Here is a 26817-nt window from a genome sequence, read left to right as displayed (position 1 = left end):
TGTGTATCAGATTGAGATGAAATTACCAGGAAATCAATAATCTACTGTATCTTAATGTCTAACCCATGCATTTAGCAAAAATTACCATTGCAATATAGACCAATTTGGGCTGAAGTGCACACCGTCAACAGAAAGGGTTTATTTGGGTTGTTGTATTTTTATTCTAACGCCTCTCGACTCTAAGTTGCTTGTATTTGTTCGCTTTGAATAAACAACCTGCGTCTTTTTTTTTTTTTTTTTAATGCCGGCCCCCTCGCTTGGGCGGTGACTGGCCCTTTAAGGCGTACCTCAGGATGGTAGCCTTCCACGTTCAGCTTTCTTCCCCATCATTGGGCGCACCACTCCTGCAACCTCCCACAGAATCTGACACCTGCGGGCGGATGGGAAAATCGAACACGGTAAACAGGTTTTTATCATTATATTTTTAAATTCATTCCTACTTTTTGTTTGAAACTGCTATCAAAAGTAGGCGGTATCTTACGAATTGCAGGACAGCTCATTTTCATCTGAGAGTAAGCCATCCGCTTTGCGTCCGTCTCCATCTTGTTATGAATTATTCATTTTCCATCAAAACAGCGTTTTTGTTCTACGCTTAGTCATGGATAGGTGCGCCGATGTAGCATCTTGGTCGTGGTGATGACAAATGTCTTGTTGGCGTTTGAAAGTGAAGCATTACGTAATTATCCTGTTGTCGCTCGATGCATTATGAAGAGCAATTTCTCCCCGCACTAGCCGGATGCGTATGGAATCAGGTTGAACAGTTGCACTTAATACATGTGGTCAGAATATATGAGAAAATATATTTATTATAGCATCTGTTTATATGCAATGAGATGACGTGGCCTCCTTTGTCATCGGTATCCACCACGCATGTTTAATTTAGGCTACAACAATATGCTTATTGAAATTGTTTTCACGAGGTTTCAGTATTATAATTTGGTAATGTAACTTTCCACGTCTGAGCGTGCTAACTGGTTTTGCAAACCGTTCCATTAACCTCCCCAGCAAAAAACAAAACAAAAAGCCAAATATTTGTTCAGCTAGTTTTTAACTGAAGGGTTATTTGTATATAACAATGCAGAAATAGCAATGACATTTTGTTGCTCCCGGGCTCCTTTTTATTGTCAGCCTGTTTAAACATGGGTATGTCAATTGTATGAACTAAAAACACGTGCTATTTTTCCTCGCCTCGCAAGGTTGTATCTATCCCTAGCTTTCTGATGCTTCAACCATAAGAATAGAACGCTTTTATTCTTACTCTTATTCATTATTATTATCATTATTATTATTATCATTAACATTATTACTATGAAGCAACAACAACAACTATGAAACAACATCTCATCTGGATAGGGCGTGGATAATATATGCAGCAAGCCAAGACAGTCAAGCAGTGGTATACAAAGGTTGGTGAACCCCAGGCATCCGCCTGAAGGGGGGCATGCACAAAAGACCAAAAAAACAAAAATATTTTAATCTGATTAATCATTAATCATTCATGTCAGAGTCCACACATTCAAAAAGATAAAGAATAACCAGCTTTCCCCACACATGCTGATTTTTGGTCTTAAAAATTTCTGAACAAGTTTGATTTTTAAGCTTATTGGGCCTAACCCATTTCAAGCTGTAATGTCAGGACAAATACACTCTTAACACACCTCAGACCAAATTATATTCTTATCTGTTCCATCATTTTTTTTTCTATAGCTCTTAATCACAACAGATGTCAAAGGGCTTCACAAAGCCACAGTTGACAAATATTAACGACATCCCCCTAGTAACCCCCCCCTCTACAAGCAGACAAGAAAAAACTCAAACTCCCATTTGGGAAAAAGAAGAAACAATCAAGGATGACCGGGCTGCAAAAGATGCCTAGTGGGCAACTCGACGTATTGTACACTCATATAAAACATAAGGCAGTCAGGCGTTTGGTGTCCTGGATTGGGAAGGGGCAAAATCAGTCAACATGCTTTTGATTGGGCTTGCGCTATGTCTTCCAGGTGAACTTCTTGTGACTGTCATGGATCAAGTGTAACGCCTCCCTCGATTTTCCCGCCTCATTGGCCCAACAAACTCGGTAACTATGGCTACTTGTCAGCAAGGCTGCACACCAGCCGTGCGCCTTTGTCAGAGGCTGAACCGACTCAAGACGCTCGATGATGACATGATGGCCACGTCACTGAAACGTTGCCTCTCCACCCTGGACTTGACTCTGTTGGGTGTGGGCGGCATGGTGGGCTCTGGCCTGTACGTCCTGACAGGCACAGTGGCCAAAGACATAGTCGGGCCTGCTGTCATTCTGTCCTTCGTTTTTGCAGGTTTTGCCTCTTTGTTAGCCGCTTTTTGCTACGCAGAATTTGGAGCACGCATTCCCAAAACAGGATCTGCATACATGTTTACCTATGTCTCTGTGGGAGAGATCTGGGCTTTTCTGATTGGTTGGAATGTGATCCTGGAGAATATGATTGGTGGTGCTGCTGTGGCACGGGCATGGAGTGGCTATTTGGACTCAATTTTTAACCACGCCATCCAGAACTTTACCGAAAGTCACATAATGCGATGGGACGTGCCCTTCCTTGCCCACTACCCTGACATACTTGCAGCCGGGATTCTATTGGTTGCCTCACTTTTTATTTCCTTCGGAGTTCAAGTGTCCTCCTACCTTAATCATATCTTTTCCACTCTCAGTATGTGTGTTGTCGTTTTTATCCTAATCTTTGGATTTATGTTGGCGGAACCAGCAAACTGGAGCCAGAAGGAAGGAGGGTTTTCACCTTTTGGATGGTCTGGAATTTTGGCAGGCTCAGCCACATGCTTCTACGCATTTGTAGGTTTTGATGTGATCGCTTCCTCAAGTGAGGAGGCCAAGAATCCACAAAAGGCTATTCCCATCGCCACAGCAATTTCACTTGGACTGGCAGCAACGGCCTACATCCTGGTGTCCACGGTGCTTACATTAATGGTTCCCTGGCATACGCTGGACCCCAACTCGGCTCTGGCGGATGCATTTTTCCGCCGGGGTTACAGCTGGGCTGGAATTATTGTGGCAGTGGGTTCCATCTGTGGTGAGTGTGAAACCTGTGCTTCACGTAACAGAGATAATGAGTGTGCACACGAATACAGTGGAACCTCAAAGAGTCAACCTCCAATATGTTTGAATTTATAATACGATTTTGCCAAAGGAATCTATAAAAAACACAGTCGTCAAACTGATATTGTGAAAGCACTATTACCCTTTAGGCACCATTTTTTCAGTAAGAAAATAGGCAGTTTTGCTCTCACTATTCGTTTATGAAGGTTGTAGCATGCTGTAAATTTTGCTTGCTGCAATTTTGATACTTTGGCACTTAAAGGTTTAACTATAGAGGATTTTTTTTTTAAAGCAACACTTCAACAATATGTAAAAAGAACTCTACTTAGCACTGACAAACTTGCAGAGAATGTCATGCTTGTATGCCACATACATAATGTTGAGTTTAGCCACATAGAACTGAGGAGCCAGGACGGAGATGTATCACTTTTTACATCAGTCAAGCCATTCTACTTTGGAGGTTCCGCTGTGTTATTTCGTAATGCTTTACTAATGGGTCTCTCTTCTTTCCTCCAGCCATGAACACCGTGCTGCTCTGTAATCTTTTCTCCCTCCCTCGGATTGTGTACGCCATGGCAGAAGATGGGTTGTTCTTTAAATTTTTTGCACGTGTCAATCCTGTCACTAAAGTCCCCGTCAATGCTATTCTGGTTTTTGGCGTCCTCATGGCCATCCTGGCTCTCATCTTCGATCTGGAGGCTTTGGTTCAGTTCTTGTCTATTGGAACCCTCCTAGCCTACACCTTTGTAGCAGCCAGCGTTATCGTGCTCCGCTTCCAGCCCGGGAAAAAACGCTCCAAAGAAACTTCATCCGCATCTCCAACTCTAACCGCTGAACCTTCCCCTGCGCCCTCAGAATGCCAGAACATATCAGAGGACAGTGGGGAGCTGAAACAGTATGAATCCTTCTCTGACAAGCTCCAGTTGGTGGAGAGGCAGAAGACGAGAGAGCGCAGGGGTGTGGGGCAGCTGAAGGCCTATTGGGAACCATACCTGGGCCGGCTGCTGGGGAACTGCGAGCCAGGGGAGGTGGTGTCCATCTGTGTACTGGGTGTGTTAGTGACCTCAGTTTCCTTTTGTGGCGTACTTGTATTTGGTGTCACGGAGCTGCAACTTCCAAGATGGAGCTACATCATCCTACTGGTGATTTTTAGTCTCGCTTATGTTCTCTGCCTGGCAGTCATATGGCTTCATGAGCCACAAGCAAACACCAAAACATTCCAGGTAAGCGCTTTGAGTAATCAAACACAATCATTGCACACCTCCATGCTGTTTGTATTTTGTCAATCCAGGGTGTCTCAAAATGTCACTGTGCGCTCCCTTTTTTTCTTTATCGTGTCAGGTATCATTTAGACGGACATGAGGCCTTTAGCTTTTGACAGCTTAGGCTTTGCAGTTTTTGTCAGATCAGTTCCTTGCCCATGGCTCACTAATCGACTAATTTAAGCAGTGGTTTTTTTTGTTTTTTTTCTCAAGTGGTCTCTCTTCTTTCATACCATGTGACTGTCATAGTAACAGAATATAAATGAATTTTTAACTTTACTCTTAATAAGCAACCTCAGTTACCGGTAAATGTTAGCTTTATTTTTCAAAAGCAATGTATGTCTTGGCTAAGTTGCGTGTGTGTGTGTTTTTTTTTGTAGGTACCTCTGGTTCCACTTACTCCAGGCGTCAGTATTCTCATTAATGTATTCCTTATGATGAAGCTCAGTCCCCTAACCTGGATTAGGTTCACTATCTGGATTGCTGTAGGTAAGAGGATGCTATTTATTTTATTTTTTTCAGTAGTCTTCAGGTCAGAATTCTAAGTGGCATTCTAAATAATGCTTAAATTATTTTTGTCATAAAATATTCTATTTTCTTGTCAGCCAGATACAGCTAAAAAAAAAAAACCTAAAAAAAAAAAATCTTTTTCCCATTCACAATAAGACCCATATTTTGTCAACAAATGTAACGATTATTTCTATTTGGCCAACACTCAACTCAACACCATTTTTGTGTACAGTAATCCACCACTTCCTCCATTTTTTTTTACCTCCTCCTCTGATTTGAAATGTTCATGCTGTGTCTCTGTAGGTCTCTTAGTGTATTTTGGCTATGGAATTTGGCACAGTAAAGAGGGATTGAGAGAGCTGCAGCCCAAAGACATGGCTGCCCGGTATGTTGTGCTCCCCAGCGGTAGCCTGGTAGAAACCGTGGAGTCTATCCAGCCCGAACAAGCGGATGCCTCAGCGCCATGCGTTAACCCGACGTTGACAACTGAGGAGTTTGCTGGAAGAAGATGATGTGTGACCGAATCTAATGATTACACCTGCCTGGTTTCTGATGTCTTCTTTATCCTCATCGTTGCTTTTTACACTGCAGACTGGCTTCTTTGCTTTCTGTACGCATCACTCTCCAAGTATAAGCACACCAAAGGGTAGGATATGCATCCTCTGTCTTGTGAAGCATATTTGTATTTCTTGTCATACTCAAATACAAAGTTGAGACCCTTTTTAGTCAAATATATCTAATCAAATATATGGAAAATCACAAGAGGCTGAAAGTTATATACTGTATGGTGCTTTTTTTCCCTGTGACAGCCTTTGTTTAGATAAACGGTTGTCTTTGTTATTTTCGAATGGACCTTAAACAGCAAACCAAAAATGTCAAGACACCTAGTTAACATAATCAGAAGTTCCAGTATGTCTTGTATTTTTCTGTAGTCCGTCGGAGAGATGATTGTTCTAAATTATTGTTTTTCATAACCTCTTCACAAGCCTCCACTGTCACAGACTTAGAGAATGTGGATCTCTTAGCACAGTTCTCATTATGGTACATCTCAACTGCCCTGCCCTGAATGTAATTGATTATCACTTTTTCATTTCTTACACTGCATTATGTTCTTATTTATTATTTATTTTCAACAATTGTGTTTTTTTTTTTTTCAAGTTTTGTGTTTCTGCGACAGTGATTTTTTTGTGCATGGGAAATATGAACACGCGCTTCCAACTGAAAGAGTTCATTGCTTCATCTAATCTCCTGAATCTCATGACTCCGTTCTCTCTTGTGTCACGATTAGTTTTTTCCTTCAGGCACTGTTGAGCAGCAATCCTTTCCTATGTCACGAGAGCATAAACATAGATGTCGAAGATTATAGTCAAGACATTTTAGCACAAAGTTAAAATCTTTCAGAATTTTTTTTTCCCCAGACTATGGTTATTTTTAAATGTGTTTCATCTGTGCAAGGCCTCCTTATTCCCAGATTTGGGGGTGTCACCAGTCTGACCTTGCAGAAGATAACATATCACCTAATATATATTGAGTTTTGAGTTTTATATATGCTGTTGGCTATCTGTACATTCCCACACTCTGCACTTGTGCAGACTGACAAGTATCTAATGTTAATGTATGTTTATTTTCATTTCATGTCTGCTTAGGAAACCAATGGCCTTACGCATGTGAATCAAGATGATGGATTTATGAAGTAATTAATAAAGATATAAAGGTATAAAATTCTTTCTATTCTCAAATAAGATTGCATACCACATCATACACATTGTGATTTATTATTACAATGTGTAAAACCAAATGCAGACCCGGAACAGAATGTAAATGGTGAAGCATTAGAAAAAGTTGTGAGGACCCAGAGAATTTGAAAAATTTTGCACACTATTTATAAAGGAACTATACTTCTTTTTTTTTGTGAGGGGGGACTTGGGGTGCACAAATATTATTTTCCTAACTACTATTATGATTTTCCTGCATGTCACAGTCTCAATTTCTTGGTTCTGTCTGTATGAAAGTGTTGTGTCACGTACTGTATAGAAAATAAATGTTTTGAAGCAGTATTTGGAAAAATCTACATTTTGTACCGTTTCTGACATATTCGATTCAGGTCTTATGATTTATTTTTACACATATCAGGGATGTCAGTTTTTACATTATTACAACAAAAACTACACACACACACACACACAGGTACACAGTCTGGAACTAGAATTTTTTTCTATATAGCAACTTGCTGCAACAATTTCCACTGTATTAATGATCCTTGATTTAGATTCAGTGTTATTTACGAGATTTTCCTACTGACATTTCAAGACTCACTTTTCATTAAAATATCTGAATTGTCACGGCTCGTCCCCGGTCATGTCTGTGTGCTCGCCCCTCCCCTCCTGTGTGCTCATGTCCGTGGTTTCTGTCTGTGTGCTCGCCCCTCCCCTCCTGTGTGCCCATGATTAGTGTGATCATTCTGACCTGCCTCTTGTTACCTGTCTTGTATTTAAGTCCTGTCTGTGTGTCACTCCCTGTCGGATCATTGCTTGTCTGTTGTGTGTGCGTTGTGTGTGCGTTGTGTGTTAGTGTCACGATGTCGTTTTGGTTCCTGTTGCTGTCGTCATGTCCTGCTGTCTTCTTGTTTCACGTCCCGGTCAGTCGCTCAAGTTATTGTTTTGTTAAGTCGTGTCAGTTTGCCTTTTGAGTTCTCCAATAAACCCTGGTCCAAGCCGCACTTGGTCGCCCTGCTCCATTTCCACCATCCGCTCGTGACATGAATGACTTAATTACTGTGATTCAATCACAGACCTGTGGCATCAAGTGAAAAAGCTTAAGCCTTTGAATTACACGCCTGATGACACAACTATATAGCTGTGACAATGTCAGGGATTAACTCAAAGGTCATGAGCTGTCCTTTAGGTAATTGGAACAATACATGACTAGTGTTGCAACGATAGACTTCCCGTCATATTAATCAGGTGTTTAAAAAAAGTAATAAACATTTTAAGCACTCTTAAACTATTTGTCTGAGGGGATGTGACAGAATAGAGCGCAAAATGTCTGTATACAGGCATTTGAAAATGTGACCCGTTGATAGGAAATCTACTTGACTATGCAATAAATGGGATTTTTGTCTCTGTCACTGATTACTTTAATAAATTACCAAAATAACTTAACAGTAAAAGAGAGCAACTGCAGTGATTCCACACAGTATGAAACCTCTGAGTACTTTTGCTGTCATGGAGATTCATTTGTCTTTTTAAAATCCGTGCCATAATTAATCAACAAAGCACATCTGGAGCACATTCGGTGGCATTCAAGCCACACACTCCTGATATGTTTGATATTATTGGATATACTTTATAGTTTTTTTTCCTGTTATTTGGTTATTTATAGGCTCAGCTCTTTGAAAACACGTGAGTAATTATTCAATTCATTATGAATATATGTATACATATATATATACATATATATATACACATCAGCGGCATTTAAAATGCCAGTGCGTGGATGTTCAACCATATTTATGTTATAAAATAAGTTTTTAAAAAATACACACTTTTACGATTCGATTTGATTTTACAGGCAAATATTTACAAAATGTTCAAAAATGACTGGAGCGCTTGATACAAACCAAAGTCAAAGATTCATTTTTTCCTCGGTTTTAAGCTCCTGTTTTGAGGTAAGGCTGAGGTTTTGGGTGTGTTTCGTGTCTGAGCTATAGCACCGGTGGAACTGATGTTGGGGTGAAGGGCTTGTATAAAAATGCTGGGGGATGATAAGGGTGACAGACAATCTGCTGCCCTCGATGATATGCAACCACGTCTGTCGCCTCTGTCACTGTTTCCCAACCACGGTGCCCTGTAGTTCTGCCTGCTGCTGGAATGAAGAAATAAAGCAATGTCAGAAACTGAAAAATATATGATTGATCGTTTATAAACATCACTGGAATCAGTTATACTCACAATGGACTCCTCTGCATTTGTGTCAGGTAGTCCATTTGTTTGACTGGTGGGCTGGCTGGAGAGGAGCTATTGATTTGCAGAGGTGAGCTTTCCTGTTGAGGTGTGCTCTGTGCATGAGGGAGAGGGAGGGAGGGGGGAGCGAGAGAGTGAGAGAGAGCGAGAGAGCGAGAGCGAGAGCGAGAGAGAGAGAGAGAAGGCTGTGACAGTTGATTTGAAAATTGCATTCTATAAAGTGTCAATGCCGGTTTAGTTTTTAATTAATTGTTCAGTCCTAGTAGTTAATTTTGCTCGGTTTATTCATGTTCTCATGTTATTAAAATTTTAATTCATTAAACACATTTAAGCGTAAAAGTGCAATCTAAATAGGGTGGTTCATTCTTGGTGGATATCTGCATTCTATGCCATTCTTGTTTTAGTGTATTAGTCCTACTTTGACGGCATTATGCTGGGTTACCTTCCTTAACTTCACAAGACTGCCATGAAGGGTTGCGTTCTCCTTCTCCAGCACGCCAATGCGAATGTAGTTTGCCTGCAACTGCTGCTCCATATCCAATAGCACATTGCCCGTACCTTGAGAAGATTCCAAGTATCACAAAAATACAAAAAGGAATATTCATGATGAACCGTTTTCCAATCCTGCATATACAGACGTAATAATGACAAAAGTGTGTACTCTTTGGTTGGGCATGCGCCAGGGGGCTGAGTTCTGGGAAAGCCACCAACAACCTCTCCTTGTCTTTGAACGATTTCACACTTTCCTTGAGCTCAGCCACACTGCCCTGGAAATGCTCTATTTGTGTCTGTAGTGTCTGCTTCTCACTCTGTAGCTCTGAACAATGATCCTGTTAGGAAATGAATACCAAATAATGGTAGTACTGAAAATTTGCGGCACAAATAGGTGAAAGATTCAAGAGTTATTTGCCATGATTTGAGGGAATAGGTTGAGAATCATTCAAATACCTGTTGTGACGTGAGCTGTGCTCGCAGATTTTCATTCTGCTGTGAAACCTGCTGCAACTGATTGTGGAGGTTAAGCTCTCTTTCCTCTCTCTCTCCCAACTGTTTCTGCAACTCCTCACACTCTTCATCGAGAGCCTCCACTCTCTGTAGCAAACACTTTTGCTTTTTTTCCATTGACTGTTCACAGAATGGGAGCGGCACGAATAAAACGATTTGAGTTATCGTTGTTCTGAAGTCCTGGAAACCAAACCAAAGTGGTACGTGAGACAGCCGCCTTACCTCCTGGTGAAGACATGCACTGTGATATTTGGCCTCCTCTTTTTCGAGAAGTAGATGAGCCTCGCAGAGCTGACTTTCAAACTGCTCAATCCTCTCTTGAAGTTTAGAACATGTCTCTTCCTTTATGTGCAGAGTTTTCAGTTTATCCAGCGATTTATTCCTTTCACATTCTAAAAAAAATAAAATACCACACTCGATGGACTGTAACATGGTTAAAGACGTTCTCAAATACATATCCTTCCCTCTATTTTTTAAACTGATTGATTTCTTTGGGGTCATGGATGAGCTTCAGTCCATCGAAATGTCGAAAATAAATATTCACAAAGACAATTTGCCTATGGGCAAATTAAAATCAATTTTCATTTGACCTCACATACATGCTACAGAGAGAAAACCCACACAAGCAACTGTCCAACATGCAAGTTTGCCACAGAAGGGTCCCATTTTAATTGACAACATGGTTAGATAGTGTTCTTACCAAGATCTTGCAGCCTATCTTTTTGTGTAGCTACTTCTTCCGTCAGATCAGAATAACTCTTCTTCTGGGATTCGTATTCTGTCAGAAAGTAAATTACGTACATTAAACACAATCCATTTTGCTTGCTTATGAGGTGATCATTTGATTCATGTGTGTGAGAGAAGTTGTTGCCAACTCACCTCTCTTGAGTTGTTGATACTCCTTTGAAAGTCTATGTTCAGTTTCTTTCATGATTGTTTGTGCTTTCTGTGATGCCATTTCCAACTGAAGACTTATGGATTTCTGTTTTTCTACTTCTTCCTGTAGGTCTTTCTGGGCACGTTCCATCTCGGCCCCAATTTTCTCTCGATCGGCTTCTGCTGCTGTTAGTTTCATTTTAAGAGGCTCGACTGTATCCCGCACATCTTGTATATGCTTTGTCAGTCGCCGCATATCTCTGAGCTGCTTACTGGCCCACTGTGCTACATCACCCACTGGCATTTGTCCCACAGTATCTAATAGTGGGAGTAAAGAAGAGGGCAATCCCTCACCCTGAAGCAGTTCTACCAGCACATGGCCTGTTTTTCTGATAGCAGACTGTGCTTGAGGACACACACCGCAGAGAGCAGAGGGTGATTCATTTGTTTGGCATCCGACATTGTGTGTGTCAATTTTGGGATTACATGCGAGGATGTGAGCGTCACTGAGGGGGTCATCATAATCTGGCAAACAAATGGTGCTTGCTGAACGTGAAATGTCATGTGCGCACGTTGAAGGTAAACCATCATCACAACTGGACATCACTGTTTCTAGCTTGCATTCCTTGCACATCTGAAGGAGACAAAGAAACGATACATTAAAATACATGGAGATTTTGATCAATTCTGATAGTTTAAAAATGCATCAACCTTCATGTTGGCAAACTGAAGTAAGTCGCGCCAGTATTTTTTAACAACAAGTCCAATTGACATGCAGCCTTTCTGATCAGTTTGTTGATTCCTCTTGTTGCTGCTCAGTTCTTCAACGTAAGCATCAGATGCTTGGAGAAGAAGCAGTAGTCTTGTTTGATGAGAAGAAGAATAGGTTTTGTTGTAGGTTACATTTGTAAAAACATCTGAACGCGCTGTAAACATTTACTTACCTGTCTATTACTAATTCCAGCAGAACAATATGGACGTGCTGGTTAAATTCATCCTCTCCGTTCACAAAATTGTAATGCTCCAGATCCAAATCTAGATTACAGGCGAGTTTGTCCGGGAATTTCCACGAATAAACATGCAGCGGGCCGTGTGCAGAAAAGACGTCCACAATTGCACACTGAATGTCGGTGAGATCTTTCTGGAGACTTTCTATACAGCCCTGGCTACCAAGAGACTGACACATTTTTAACAAACACAAGTTAAGTTTCAAGTGCAGTCGGTGAAATGGGAGTTGCTTGTTAGTTTGTCGTGTCCGTGGCAACCAGTGTTGGCTCGTGAGTGAGAGTAGACATATTATTTTGCTATGTCAGCAGCCTCCTCTGTTCAGTCTCTTTGTGCTTTAGCACGCCAAGTGTGATTTATCGTAGAAATGTTTTCATGTGGTCTACGCCCACAATTTTAACAAAAGTCAAACTAAAAGATTTAGGTCATCACGACAGAATATGGTTGCAAATAACACAAATCCAAGGATGAAATCTCAAAGCCACGCTCATCTTTTCCTTTCTTACTTAATTTTGTCCGTCCCACTCAGGGGTCCCCAACCTTTGCTTTTAACCTTCCATAGCCAGCCACCATAAAGCCTTGACAAAATGCTGCAAATTCTTTCCAAATGGTTTTTTTTTTTTTTTTAATGTTGGCGGGCTACCCGCGACCCTCGTGAGGATAAGCGCTTCTGGACAATGGATGGATGTATTTGATTACGTTAATAGCAATATCAAAATTGTTACAAAGCAAGATACAATCCTTTTTTTCAAAATGCTTACAAAGAGCAATACAAAATGCACCCAAATGAGGAAGTTTGACTAATACTCGTACCTCGGGCGTAATAAATTAATGATCAAATTGACCAGATTATAAAATTGCCCTGTCCAAGTCAGTAAACTATTAAATGAGTTAACAGGTGACACACCAATTGTCTTTATTATTTTATTATTTTTTTGGTCAAATAAACAAGGTAAAACAACAGATGGTATAATAACGCATGGTAAATTTAACAATAAGTAAATGAAATATAAGAAATCAATGATGAAAATGCATGGTAAATCTAAGAGAATAATAACATGGTAAATTGGACAAAGTAATAATAATGCATGGTAAATCATCAGATGGCATAATCGTAATGCATGGTAAATTTAACAATAAGTAAATGAAATATAAGAAATCAATGATGAAAATGCACGGTAAATCTAAGAGAATAATAACATGGTAAATTGGACAAAGGAATAATAATGCATGGTAAATCATCAAATGGCATAATGATAATGCATGGTAAATTTAACAGTAAGTAAATGAAATATAAGAAATCAATGATGAAAATGCACGGTAAATCTAAGAGAATAATAACATGGTAAATTGTACAAAGGAATAATAATGCATGGTAAATCATCATATCACCTGTTAAGTCAAGAAAAAGAAGAAGAAGTAAACAGAATCAAAACGCTTGGTAAATCTAACAAAAAGACTAATGCATGGTAAATCAGTCATAATAATGCATCAATCAGTCAATCAAAATGCATGGTAAATCAGTCAATCAAAATGCATGTTAAATCAAACAGATCGATCATGCAAGGTCAATTGCATTCATGTGATTACTCGCCACTTGCATTGGCGCCTTTCCATCCAGCGCATAACGGTCTGTGGGCATCTTACACATGTAGCCGTTGAGTTGCGCGCAGGACATCCTCTTCCATTTGCCAGACTGAAAATCAAAATGAGATTGATTTTAATCCAATAAACCTCGTCTCCGGCGAGCGGGTCAACCTTTTCCGCACCCACCTGGCTCAAGGTGGCCACGCAATTCTCCAATTGGCGGGCAAGTTCTCCCGGAGCCCAGTTGGTTAAGGTCACCTTCTGGTGGTCCGACCACGCGAATTTGCCGGGAATGACCAGGGCGTTCAGTCCGATCCACGTGTTGCCGGGGGCTGCAAACAGCAAGAGAGCTCTCATTTGCTTTCCAGATATGGCAGCGATCAAGCAGTTGCGACGCTTGGCGAGCGCGCACCTATCGTCAGGAGGTCTTGCAGCCAATCCCGCTCAACCTTGGACCGAATGGACACCAGCTTGGCCTTCAGACAGGAGCAGGCTTGTCGAGCGCCGTACCACGTCTTTCTCTCATCAAAACGTTTGTAGCAAAAGTCCGCAAACTCCTCCCATTCAGGTCCCAAGCATCTCGGCTCTGCGCGCAAGATGGCGTCACGAGATGAAATATGCTTTCTATTCTAGACAGCCTACTCACCTTTGTCAACAAACGTGTAAGACGGAGACGGAACCAATTCGTTCACATATCTGCAGACAGTAAAGTGAGAATGAGCCGGGCATCTTTAAGTGGACTCGCCAGTGAAAGCGGAGCACGCACACTTTCGAGGCGATCCCGTTTCTGGCGGAGCTGTTGTAGGCCTTCTGTGGCTCTCTCTTCTGCAAAGTCACGATTCCTCCGATCTTGTTCTCAATGAGGCCCGAGTGAATGGCAGCCGCGCAGATGTTTGACTCCTGCACTCAGAGAACATCTCAGACAAAGAACAAGAACTCCGCTGGCAGGTCGTGCACTAATTAACATACTTGTTGGTAGATCTGTGTTCCGTAGACCGAGACCGTGTAGGTTTGGGCGCAGCCCAGCGGGCACCAGACCCTGTGGAAGACCTTGAGTTACGAGGAGGCTTTTCCGCAAGAAAAATTGATGGCGGGTTTGACTCACGTCATTGAACCGTCGAGGCCGAGGCTGGTGCCTGTGCTGTTGCAAAAGATGTCTGCGGGTCAGAAGGGCAAATCAAAGCCTGTCTCTTGCTGGTTTTTCCACTGCACTCCAAACGTTGGTACTCACCGCTAGAGGTGTCGTCAGGCGTGCACCCTAAGACGTCAAAGCGAAGGCCAAAAAACTTTGGCAGGAGGCGGACGTACTTGGCGAACACGAGCCTGGTTAGTATGTACGTCCCCAGAGAAGGCTGGAAACAAAACACATGCGCGTTTGCAATGAATGACAACAGCCTGGATGACAAAGTTGGAGTCGGCTCCCGCTTGCTCACCTGCCCTGGGGGGCGATACCAATTCACTCCGTCAACACTGAACTCCAACTCAAATTCGGTGGAACCTTTCAATCGGTATGTACAGCTGTGGGTCACAATGCCCGTCACCTTGAACCTCTGACCGAGGTTCACCTGGATCCAGCTGCCGACTGAGGGCGGAAGGCATTCCATTGCTCAGGATACCAAACTACGACGGACGAGGTCGGCGAGCTGTGATTTAGTTTTTTACGTACGCATTTCGGAGGGTCTCCAGCAACCGCTGCCCCCCAGACGCGCTTTGTGAGGTTCGGCATTGAACGCAGAGGAAGAGGCTGAAAAGGAGGAGTCTGGGATTGTCCCGTCAGCGATGCCCAGACTGTCAAGACACACTGAGGAAAGACAAAAAAGTGGAAGGAACGCTCGCTCATTCATTCTCACGTCTGGCCACACCCGTCCGTTCCTAGCCGACGCTCTTTCTGGGAATCCGTTGGATTCTTTCCTTGTGAAGCCCACCTTTCTTCTCACAGCTGTAGACGATGTGGAGGTATTTGGAGACACTAGGGCAGGGGTCCGGGTCCATATCCGTAGGGTCAATGGGGCAAATCTGATGTTTGTCACACAATCCTCTAAAGTGAGAGAGAGCCCCTTTCATCCTGCAGTCATCTGCAAGTGACAATACACCACCATTTTACGCGCATTTTATTCGCACACTTACATCCTGACTTCAACTTGTTTCAGGACGTAGGGAATTCTAATGGTTAATTCTAATGGAATTCGTCTAATGGTTAATGACTAAAGCGTCTATTGATATTGAATTATAGATTACAAACGAGTGACTGGACTGCGTGTGACACCTCGCGACAGAAACGGCTCCAGGACAGCGAGCTAAAATCAACTATGCCACTAGAGGATTCTTACTGCCTGATCTGGCGGCGCCACTCGGACAGACGTCGCTACGCCTCCGTCCGTGGAAAGCCGACTGTACGCGGATGACTCTTTCATCGGGACATTCAAGGACTTTCCAATCGAGTTGGCAGAAAAGTTTCTCCTTGTAGCCTATGAGAGAGAGCACAACCATTGACTTCTCTCCGTCTTTTTTTTTACAGAGACGTTAAAGGCGACTTACCGTCATGTAGCAGCTGGGGTTTTGCTGTCTTTCCTAGAAGCGGGAACCAGAACGTGTGATGAAGGTCCACCCACCGTGGGGCGTCACATCTCACTTACCTTTTCCTCTTTTCTTGCAGACGTAGCCTTTCATGTTGTCGCACTTGTCACGCTTCCAGTCACTGCTGCCAGTGAGCAAGGAAAGACATTTCCCCCCTTCGGCGTCACCTGGAGGGAGGGAGGGAGGGAGGGGAGACAAGACAAGATCTGAGCGCTCATCCGTTCCTCCAAAGTGCAGCTGACAACCGCCTCAGCCCGACCTGCACTCGAGTGGAGGTAAGAGAAGGGGGATCCGTCAGCCCACTTGCCGCCGTCACCCTCGATGGAGGCGTTGGCGCCCAACCACAGGGAGGCGTCATCACCCATCAGAACCTTGGCGATACCTTTGGATCCCAAGGAGAACATGCAAGATTCCAAAACGACTCACACTTGACTACAACTTGATGGGTATGGCACAGCCATGACAAAGTATAAACAATACTGCAACAAAGAGTGAAACAAAACAAAAAAAAAAACAACCAAGCTAAGCTGGCCATATCTCAGCTTGATCAGGTTTCGAGTTGGAAAGGAAGGCGAAGTAGGAAAAAAAAACGTTTCTTTCTCGAGTCATACGCAAATTCACGGCCAGCCTACCCTCTATGAAGGTCTGCTCATGCAAGTCGGTGATGCTGAGCAGGTCCCCTTCGAGGAGTTTGCATTCGGCTTGCGCCTTCTGCCAGGTCTTGGTGGGCTGGCTGATCATCAGGTAGCAGAAGTCATCGGTGGGGTTGTCCAGCCACCAGCCGCATTTGCCAGTCCAGCCTGCGAGCCAGACGGCGTAAGACGGCATAAGACAGCGGCAGTGCGGCATAAGACAGCGGCAGTGTGGGACACCTACCGACTAGGCCGACTAATGATGGCAGCTGTCGAGTCCCTCCGTGCTTGGCTGCAAGGAAAGGGGGAGGGGCAAATATCAGGAAATGCGTCGTGATGCGTCCAAAAAGGAGCGCTCGGGAGCGACGTTTGCACCTGATTTGCAGAAGAATGGCCGCTCCGTTGAGCACTGACAGGCACTCAACTCCCCAACAGAATTTGGGAATGTGCAGTTCCCTGTGGTGTCCATTTCCCATTCCTTGTACTCCTGCGGACGACATGCGTGTATTGGACTCCCAACGCCCTTCCTCGGTTCACTCGCGCCCACGTTCTGCCCATTTCCCCTCCAAAACAATCCAATCGCTGAAGCCTCGAGCGGCATTTCTCCCCTTTTTTTTAATGCTGCTCAAATTTGGACTTTCCCAGCTCAGCTTTTGAAAACTAGGCAATTCACTTACAAAGGTTGTTCCGTCACTCCACTTGTAGTCGTCGCCCGTCTTCTTGAGTCCCACCAAAGCAGATTGTGAGGTCTGCGAGTGATCTTGAGGAAAGGAAGGAAGGAGAAGAAGAGTTTCAGGGCAAGAAGAGCTTCAGGCAAATGAAGACTGCGGCCGTTCCTCTTGGTGCTCACCATACACAAATTGGGCCTCTCGCTTAGAGTGGACGCTAGCCAGGCGGCCTCCCCGGGCATTACAGAACTTCTCGGCATCGTCATAATTTTTATACGTCTTCACGTAACGGTAACAATAATCGTTATAGTGGAAGGTGTTGTCGTCGCAGTAGGCAGCTGGGGCCACAAAGAAAAGCGTTACCGTGACAACAAGACGGCCAAAGTGCAAATAAGCGTGCTGCAACTCACTCTTCACTACAGCAGGACCATGTTTGGGGGAACACGTCTGTCCCTCTGGGCAGCCTGCACAAAAAAGACCCGTTTGCTTCTTTCATTGGCAACGTGACAACGGACGTGCAGGCTTACTCAGCGGCCGTTTGCACATGTAGGCCAACGAGGAATGACAGGAGCCAGAGCGCCACTGCCCAGGCTGACCCATTCCCCCTTGGTTGACGTAGACGCAGGACGCAACGTCGGCGCTGTCGGGAGAAAAATATCTTTTTTTTTTTTTTTCCTCCCCAAGTGTCCATCTTCAAAATTGGTTCCAGAACCTCCGCCTGACAACAGCATCCTGAGTTGTTACGTCTTACCTTTCGAGTTGATCTGAGGCCCAGTTGCGGTGTGTTGTTGTCTGGCCATCAGACCAGGCCAGCTTCTGGCTCCCGCCTTCAAAGCGACACCAGGAGTCGTCGCATTTCTGCGGGGAAAAACAACAACAGTCCCAGTTGTCGCTCCAGAGTCCACTGCCGCTTCCATCTCACCTGGTTGGAGAGTCCCAGCCAGAAGGGGGTGTCCTTGTCCATGGTCTTCTTCACAAACTCTTCCTCGGCCGAGGAGGTGATCGAGACCAGGTTGCCGCCCACCCAGACGCAGTGGTGCCAGGCCCCCAGCCAACCGTTGTGGTCGGCCATCTTCTTGTAGCAGCTGGAGTCGTGCTCGAGCCACCCGGTAGCACACTTGCTGGCTGAGGGCACAATTTGGGGAACAGGCGGACAGATCAGAGCACACTCCTGTTTTTGCCCTGCAGTCCACCTTTTTGAGCAAAGGGTAATTTTCTCGGGTCGGGCAAATTGGAAGATCACTCGACTTGGTTAAGCTCAGCCCAGTGCATTTTTTGAAATGATTCCGGAAAATTCACCTTCACGCTTGAGAAACAACCACGGCCGCATACAAAGTGCCGCTGTACAAGTTAAGACGATGCAAAAAACATTCAACAGGTGGCCGAGTACTTCACAAAAATGAACCAAAAACTGCACAGAATTTGTTGGTTGGCATGGTGTGACTCCAGGATCATGTGTTTTTGACGCTCAGTCTGACTTACCGTCAAGAGTCGGCGCTTTCACTCCTGCAAGAGGAAAAGAGACGCATTAAGGCACAGACGGACGTCAAGGGGCGATAACGGTCGGTGGGGCGTCATGCCTCACTTACCTTTTCCTCTTTTCTTGCAGACGTAGCCTCTCTTGTTGCCGCACGGGTCGTACTTCCAGTCGCTGCCAGCGAGCAAGTAAAGACAAGGCCCCCCTTCGGTGTCACCTGGAGGGAAGGAGACAAGATCTCAGTGCTCCTCCGTTCCTCCAAAATGCAGCAGACAACCGTCTCCGATCGACCTTCACTATGGCGCTTGAACGTGAACGAGGATCCGTCAATCCATTTGCCGTCATCGTCATCAAGTGGGACATTGGCGCCCAACCACAGAGAGGACGCTTGTGCCTGACTCGTGACGAGAACTGTGGATCAAAAGAGAACATGCAAGAAGAATAGGGGGATGTTAGACAAGATTACGAGAAGTAGTATCAACACCAAGCCAGCAATAACAGTGCGGTATACTACGCTTGAACTGTTATTTAATGTTCTAATGATAACATATGCACTTATATGGTTTCATATACACTTATTGATGCACAATGTATGTTTTAAAAAAACGGTGACACTACTTTGCGGGTGGTCTTGAAACCAATTTATCCGCGGTAAACGAGGGATTACTGTACCATCAAACATGTCCTGTAAAGAGATATATAAATTAATACAAAGGGGATGTGGACGGAAGGTATTAAACACTGGAGCTAAAAACAAAAACACAAAGTACCCGGCTTATTGTATTGAAATCGAGCGATCGATACACAATATGAAAGTGGTGGTCAATGAATAGTTGTTTTTTTGTTTGTTTTTTTTGGTCAATGCGGGACCTGCCAGCTGGCAGGAAAACCACAGGATCCAGACAGACTCGGTCAGGGGAATGAAGGCTGCTCAATCCATTTATTTCTTGGTGTAGAAGTAAAACCTTAACTGATTACAATGATATTGACATGTGCATCATCAACAAAAGTTCTTGATGAAATTGCACAACCATTGACTCACACATGCATTATGTCTTACATCTGGTAGATTTCCAAATGAAAATAGCTACTACCGCTGTAGAAATAGACTACTAATTACACGCCATTCTCTCTCTCTGCTCTTTCAGTTCTCCGAGATCCTTGAAAAGGTTTCACAGAAAAACTAGACAACTTTGTTCAATAAAGAAAAGAAAAAAGTCAATATGGATTCTCAGCGCAACATCAATGGCACTAATGGATCCTATAGAGAGCATCACACACACAAAAAAAAGGTGATGGGTATTTTCACAGATCTAACGAAAGCATTTGACACAATAAATCATGGTGTCAGAGTGGACTGGGTGAGGAGTGACTCAATCAACAGGCAGCAATTTGTAAAAATTGGAGATCAGACTTTTTGCCCATAACCTCAAGGGTCTGCTGTCCTTGCTCCTAAACGTGATCATCATGGAGTAATGCATCAAAAATAATGAAATGCATTTTTTTTTTGCTCATGATACAAACATCTATTGCGCTGTGGACAATTTACAGCAGCTTATGGAAACAACCACAATTCGTATGATTTGCAAAGTATACATATCGAACCTCATTTGGAAGGGAAAATTGACAATCTTATGATGGAAAGAGCTTCTGAAATAAAATTCCTGGGTGTGACTGTTGACAATAAAAATCTGCTGGAAATCACACATGAATCATGTAAAAACAAAAATGTCAAAGGCAATTCTGAAGCATTGCGGACTCCAGATACCGACATCCCATATCTGAACTACTGTGTGGGAATATGGGGTAACACCGAATAAGTCAAGTAATAAGAAAAATAACAAGGAGAATACAAACGCACTTTTTATAATACCAGACAAAACTCTTGTCACTCAGGGACCTTGATCAAACACAAGACGGCTCAAATTATGATGTGCACAGCAAGATATGGTGACCATCTTCCAAGCGGGGAGACACTTTAAACTTTTTTTTATGGAAAGGCAGGGTGGCTATCATCTGAGAAGGAAACTGAATATTAGGAGTGGAAAAGTCTGCTGAACAACCCTGAAAATGTGTATAACTGTTTGTGGGGTGAAATTGTGCAATGGTCGAGAAAATGAGCACACATCAAAACTGCTCAAAAAAGTGTATCAAATCTGGTCTCTTAACATGCATGAGAAAAAAGACAAAGTGACTACACACAGGCTAAAAGGAATCTGAAAGTGTGTCTACTTCTGTTTTATTTATTTGTATGTTGAATTATTTGTTGAATGGATTAGGGCGGGAATCTAAAAAGCTCTCCTTCCTCCTACTCGAGCATTCTTTGTTGTTGGGGTTTTCAGGTTGTTGGTTTTTCTCATTTCGGGTGACTTAGATACGGCACTTTAAAGTGCTTTATTTTCCTATTTACGTGTTTTAAATATGTGCAAAATAAACATAACTTGTTCATGGCCAATATTTCAATTCATGGCCGCCTACCGTGTACAAAGTCCTGCTCGCGCTTGTCGGCGATGCTGAGCAGGTTCCCTTGGTGGGCTTGGCAGTGGTCTTGCGCCTCCTGCCAGGTCTTGGTGGGCTGTGGGATGATCAGGTAGCAGAAGTCGCTGGAGGGGAGGTCCAGCCACCAGTCGCATTTTTCAGTCCAGTCTGCGAGCCAGACATAAGACGGCGTTACGCAAGACAGTGTAAGACGGACGGCGCCAGTGCTGGACACCTACCAGGTTGGCCCACCAATGGTGGCAGCTGTGGACGCCATCCGCTGCGCTTGGCTGCAGAGAAAGGGGGTATAAGCAAATGCGGAACCCGTCCAAAAGGAGCGCTCGGGAGCGACGTTAGCACCTGTTTGGCAGATAACTGACTGCTTGTATCGGCATCCAAAGTTCAGGTGGATTTGTGCCCTCATACCTGGTATTATTGCACAGTCACCACCGGAGTAGTACCTGTCATTGTGGTCTTCGTAGTCCTGCGGACGAGATTTTGGACAGAACTTTTGCGTGTTGCATTTGATCTGGTCGTCTTCCTGCCGCATTTCCTCACTTAATGGCGTACCTTCTCTCATTAAAGTTTCACTTTGGTTTGTCGGCTTCACTTTATTGTCAGTCAAATAAGTATGAACATCGCAATGAAATGAAGCATGTTGTGCCCTCTCTGGAAAGCCAAAGGTCTCATGCACAATGCAACTAACCCTGAAGACCTAAAGACAAACCAGAGCCACCATCCAGGATATTTCCTGGACATCTTAACTCCCTCCTCACTGTCTTCAAAATCAGAGCGCCAAAAATGTGTAATCGGCTGCCCGATGCCTCAAGACAAAACGGATGCCTGCAAACCGACTTTTCCAAAGACCTCCAGCAATTCACTTACAAAGGTTGTTCCGTCACTCCACTCGTAGTTGTTGCCCTTCTTCTTGAGTCCCAACCAAGGTGAACTTCCTTTTTTAAAGTGATCTTGATGAAAGGAGGGAGAACAAGAGCTTCAGGGTAAGAAGAGCTTCAGCCAAGTGACGACTACGGCGGTTCCTCTTGGTGCTTACCATGCAGGAATTGGGCATCTCGCTTAGAGTGGATGCGAGGCAGGTGGGCTCCCCGGTCGACACAGAACTTCTCAGCATCCTCTTGAGTTTCTTCAATCGGGCCAAAAAGATAGCAATGATCGCCATAAAGGACGTTGCCATCGTCGCAGTCAGAAGCTGAGGCCACAAAGAAAAACATTGAGGAGGAAACCATGACGAGATGGTGCAAATAGGCGTGCTGCAACTCACTCTTCAGTACAGCAGGACCAAATTTGGGGGAACACGTCGGGCAGTCTGCATACAAAAAGACCTGTTTGAGCTTTTCTCCTTTCAAAGTCAACCTGATTACAAACATGCAGGCTTACCCAGCGGCCGTTTGCACATGTAGGCTAAGGAGGAAGCGCAGGAGCCAGACATCCACCTCCCAGGCAAAAAATGAGCTCCTTGGTTGACGTAGGCGCAGGACGCGACGTCGGCGCTGTCGGTAGATTAAAAAAAAAAAAAAAAAAGGAACATTTTCCTATTTTTCCTTGAGTGGTCGTTCTCAAAATTGGTTCCAGAACCTTCAGGCCGACGTCTCCGCCTGACAACAGCATGCAAAGTTGTTACGTCTTACCTTTCGAGTTGATTTGGGGCCCAGTTGGTGTGCTTTATTGTCTGGCCATCGGACCAGGTCAGCTTCTGGCTCCCGCCTTCAAAGCGACACCAGACCTTGTCGCATTTCTGGGCGGAAAAAATAAAACAGTTCCAGTTGTCGCCGCAGAGTCCACTGCCGCTTCCGTCTCACCTGGTTGGAGAGTCCCAGCCAGAAGCGGGTGTCCACGCCCATGGTCGCCTTCACAAAGCTTCCCTCGGCCGAGGAGGTGATAGAGACCAGGTTGCCGCCCTCAGAGACACAGTGGTGCCAGGCGCCCAGCCAACCGTTGGGGACCTCCATCTTCTTGTAGCAGCTGGTGCCGTGCCCGAGCCACCCGGGAGCGCACTGATTGGCTGAGGGCATAATTTGGGGAACAGGCGGACAGATCAGAGCACACCGATGGCATGTTTTTACTCGATGCTCTTCATTGGGGGCATGGCAACCAAATGCACGAGGATTCAGTCGGGGGGGGGGGGGACAACGCCCATTGTCCCTTTGGCCATTTCCAAAACTTGCCTGTCCTTCATTTTTGGGTGAGCTGCTGATTGTTTGCATCAAAGCATCACGTGTGCCTGCCAAGGATTGATTGGTTGATTGATTCACTTTTATTTCTTCACAACATCATTGATCATGATTACATGTACATGAGATTGCACACAATTGCCCCAAAGTTCTGCTATTAAGCTTCAGATGTACAGTGGGGCAAACAAAGGATGTAGTCAGCCACCAATTGTGCAAGATGCCTGTAATTTCCATCAGAGGTACTATGAGAGACAAAATGAATCGAACTTAAACTCACAGTGTTAGCACTTCATCTTCACCATCAGCGATCCCCACCCACCAGTTACGCACGTGTGGCATATCGATGACCAATGACGTAAACCCAAATCAGGTCATCGCACATTTCACCACTGGGGGGTGCTAAAGCACAAGGCAACTCAATTGACTGTAACATTGCAACAGTTGGACCCCGCTCCACTCTTTTTATCTCAAGAAGCCCATGTCCTTGAATCAAATGACAAAGTACAAAGCCAAGCCAGGCTGGGCTGGGCTGGGCTGAGCTGAGCGTGCGCAGTGCAGGAGTTTCATGGAGAAGAAGGGCTTTTAAACTGCGGGCTCAGTCAGGTAAACCTAATAAGCACGGGCCTCGAATGGACTCTGAGGGGCAAATGCAATATTCAGATGAACACGCACCGAAAATCAGTCTCTCGTAAAAGTCCGGCTGAATTTTGCAAAGAATTTCATTGAGAAAAAGAAATGAATTTTTGGGAGAGAAATCCATTGAGAAAAAGAAATGATTTTTCGGAGAGAAATTCATTAGGAAAAAGAAATGAATTACTACTAAGTGAATTCTTTGAAAACACATTTAGATGATGCAAATGGAACACTCATGGCAGAAATATTAGGAACTGTGTCGCAAGTTCTTTTTGTGTGCGATAACAGAACAAACAGGAAGGTGGGATTATTTTCTGTACAGGAAGTTAACCATATTGTTATCAAGCCTAAGAAATAAGGCATGTGGTGCCCACAAGTTATCTGCTGAGCACTGACAATTTTCAATGGGAAAACAATACCAGCCATTTGTTTTTCTGGGTTTTCGATTCGAGCCAATTTAAGTCAATATTGTCCCGATTGTGAAAGATAAGGCTGGCAAAATAAATTGCAAAGACAAATCATTTTTGCTTGTAAGTTGGTCTTGTAGAAATAAATCATAATATGGATTTGTGTGTTTATTGATGTCTCTTTGATGAGGTTTTTGATCATATAATTCATGAGACATTTTTGTTCATGAAGAAATAGTTATTGTAGAAAGGGCTGTAAGAAATTATTATTGTTAAATTATAATGATGATCATTTATAATTTCATTACAATGTATATAATTTTATTTTTGGAATTATATTCAGATAAAAAACGAGAAATATTTTTATAATAGAGGCGCACAGAACTATCTATTGTATAAAGGGCTGTAAGAAATAATTATTCATAATATGTATCAATAATATGGATAATGATTAAATATTAATTATAAGAAACATCTGTTGTATCCATTATAATGAATTACAATTAGATCATATAAGTCATGATCTATTGCATATAGGGCTGTAAGAAATGATTGTTCCTAATGATGATGAATATTGGGAGTTTTACGTGCAGAATGTGCTGACGCTGTCTGTGTGTGTTCTGAGCTGTGCATGAGCAGTTCAGTTAGGAAGAGCGCAGGTTCGTACAGTAGTAGTAGTAATGTTTGTTGTTGCATTATACGTAGATTGGTTTTTTCGTGTTACTTTGTATCGTTATGTGGCGTGGAGATCGTTTGTTGTTGCATTATACGTAGCTTGGTTGTTTTCGTGTTACTTTGTATCGTTATGTGGCGTGGAGAAATCGCGGACGTTTGAAACGTGTTGCTGCCGTCCGTCGCCCGCCATTCATATTTCTCACATCAACCACTAGAGGTCTCCCCAGACCACCGAGATGCGCTCGTCCGTTTGAGTGAGTGTCCTTTGAATTAGGCCCTTTGTAATTATTTCAAAGTCAAGTTGTTCGTATATTCTGACAGACCAGCAGCCAACATAAACGAAAATGATAAACGCACCTTAAAAAGCCACGATAACATTTGAACGAACGAGAAAGCAATGGAAAGAACAAGATTGGCAACGGTATGAAGGAAGCAATTGTGCTCATCTCGAAAAAGAGTGACATCGTCAAAGTTGTACACGGCAACAGCATCCGAATAATAACAACAGTTCATAAGAGCTAGTCTTTGTGGTCAGAATTGGATACATTGCAATGAAGTGTTTTGATCTCAGGCACCGTAATGTTTTGACAAGAGTAGAAGCAGATGCACTCATGCTAACTCACAGTACAGTACATTTCATCACGTTGTCGACAGCGGTATTGTTTTAGCAATGAACTCTGTTGAACTGACTTTTTAATTGACTAAATTGCTTACCTGACGCGCATGTCCAATATACGCCAAGTATGAGAATAGAACACTCGAGTGCCTCCCACATCTTGGAGAGAGCAAAAAAAAAATAATCGCCTCAGGAGAAAAATGATAAGTCGCCTTACTGACAGTAGCCAGTGGATTCCAGTCAAAAATGGACGTTTGGTACGCCTGCTCCAGAGTCAGTCCAGAGTCAGGCCAAGCCCACATATCACTTCGCACACAATGTGTGACGCACCGACCCTTTGATTCCTTTATTTCTTTGTTACTTTGTAAATGTTCTGGTGTATGCGTGAACACAGCAAGAGAGGAAATGAGGAAAAAACGCCCCCCCATCATCTCCAACTGAGCCTTGCAGGCCTTGAGAGCAATAGTTTGCACACCCAATGCAGGGTGACATCTTGGGGCTCGTTGGCTCATCGAGGGAAAGCCAACACTTGATGACTCGGACTGCTTTTCAACGCACAGGCACACGCACGCACGCACGCAGACACACAAAGGCTTATCCACAGGTGTGCCTTTTTTTAATCAACATTTGGAGTTAGAGGCAAAGATGGCGGTCTCAAAATAAATGGGTATTTGGATTTATGATGGATTTGCATGACAGAAGGGCTTTATGCACACATGGCGTCCTGTTCTGCTGCTATGTATTGCCCCTAAGAGTCGAAAGGCGAAGAAGACATTGTGCTCCTTGGCATGAAGCCCTTGCCCGACTCCTCATCACGCTCCTTTGGCTTTGTTGCGGAGGAGTCGTCGGAACGTTCAAGGCTTCTTTCACAACGATATGTTTGTTTAACAAGGGCACAAAGTTAAAATAGTTGTTCACGGGCCAAATTGATAACAACGAAAAAGTATCCATTTAAGGACAAAATTCCCCTCATGAGATGTCTTGGGAGGTCTCGAGCGACGCGGCTGTGCGCTCCCCGGCGCGCGCTAAATAACGTCCATACAGAAATAGCAAAGAAAAGTCAGTTTAATAAATACTGCACGTTTTGAAAACAAACATTTTCTTTCCCGTTCACCGCAAGTCACAATGGGGACACCGATTGTCATTTTTTGTGGACGATCGATG

The 26817-nt window shown here is 43.8% G+C and overlaps 3 protein-coding genes and 2 long non-coding RNA genes across 6 annotated transcripts; 1 reads left to right on the top strand and 4 right to left on the bottom strand.

The window, feature by feature from the left end:
* Positions 1-281: 281 nt before the first annotated feature.
* Positions 282-6256, top strand: slc7a4 (solute carrier family 7 member 4). The gene is made up of 5 exons (XM_037258828.1): positions 282-398; positions 2001-3065; positions 3608-4314; positions 4734-4842; positions 5167-6256. Exons 2-5 carry the CDS (start codon positions 2084-2086, stop codon positions 5373-5375), a joined length of 2007 nt encoding a protein of 668 aa, XP_037114723.1. The 5' UTR covers positions 282-398; positions 2001-2083; the 3' UTR covers positions 5376-6256.
* A 704-nt stretch (positions 6257-6960) lies between these two features.
* On the bottom strand, positions 6961-11965 carry ccdc157 (coiled-coil domain containing 157). Of its 2 annotated transcripts, none has more exons than XM_037258825.1 (11): positions 11651-11965; positions 11418-11568; positions 10710-11340; positions 10531-10608; positions 10053-10222; positions 9774-9950; positions 9487-9655; positions 9268-9383; positions 8814-8920; positions 7622-8727; positions 6961-7194 (listed from the first exon to the last, which is right to left on the bottom strand). In XM_037258825.1, the coding sequence occupies exons 1-10, from the start codon at positions 11890-11892 to the stop codon at positions 8496-8498; spliced, it is 2073 nt and encodes a 690-aa protein (XP_037114720.1). In that variant the 5' UTR covers positions 11893-11965; the 3' UTR covers positions 6961-7194; positions 7622-8495. The 2 variants fall into 2 exon arrangements, with proteins under 2 accessions (XP_037114720.1, XP_037114721.1); XM_037258826.1 differs by having other exon boundaries at positions 7622-8724.
* Positions 11966-13531: 1566 nt separating this feature from the next.
* Positions 13532-13986, bottom strand: LOC119127350. Its single transcript, XR_005098815.1, has 3 exons — positions 13945-13986; positions 13711-13884; positions 13532-13630 (listed from the first exon to the last, which is right to left on the bottom strand). It is a non-coding gene; the product is annotated as an uncharacterized LOC119127350 (long non-coding RNA).
* A 639-nt stretch (positions 13987-14625) lies between these two features.
* Positions 14626-16296, bottom strand: LOC119127454. The gene is made up of 7 exons (XM_037259395.1): positions 16135-16296; positions 15935-16042; positions 15837-15869; positions 15629-15766; positions 14965-15099; positions 14751-14880; positions 14626-14650 (listed from the first exon to the last, which is right to left on the bottom strand). The coding sequence occupies exons 1-7, from the start codon at positions 16277-16279 to the stop codon at positions 14626-14628; spliced, it is 714 nt and encodes a 237-aa protein (XP_037115290.1). The 5' UTR covers positions 16280-16296.
* Positions 16297-21161: 4865 nt separating this feature from the next.
* LOC119127098 lies at positions 21162-21523 on the bottom strand. The gene is made up of 3 exons (XR_005098755.1): positions 21491-21523; positions 21370-21420; positions 21162-21298 (listed from the first exon to the last, which is right to left on the bottom strand). It is a non-coding gene; the product is annotated as an uncharacterized LOC119127098 (long non-coding RNA).
* Between the last annotated feature and the right edge of the window lie 5294 nt (positions 21524-26817).

Source organism: Syngnathus acus, chromosome 9, assembly GCF_901709675.1.
Source record: "Syngnathus acus chromosome 9, fSynAcu1.2, whole genome shotgun sequence".
In the NCBI taxonomy this organism is placed as follows: Eukaryota; Metazoa; Chordata; class Actinopteri; order Syngnathiformes; family Syngnathidae; genus Syngnathus; species Syngnathus acus.
This window is presented reverse-complemented; position numbering and strand designations above follow the sequence as displayed.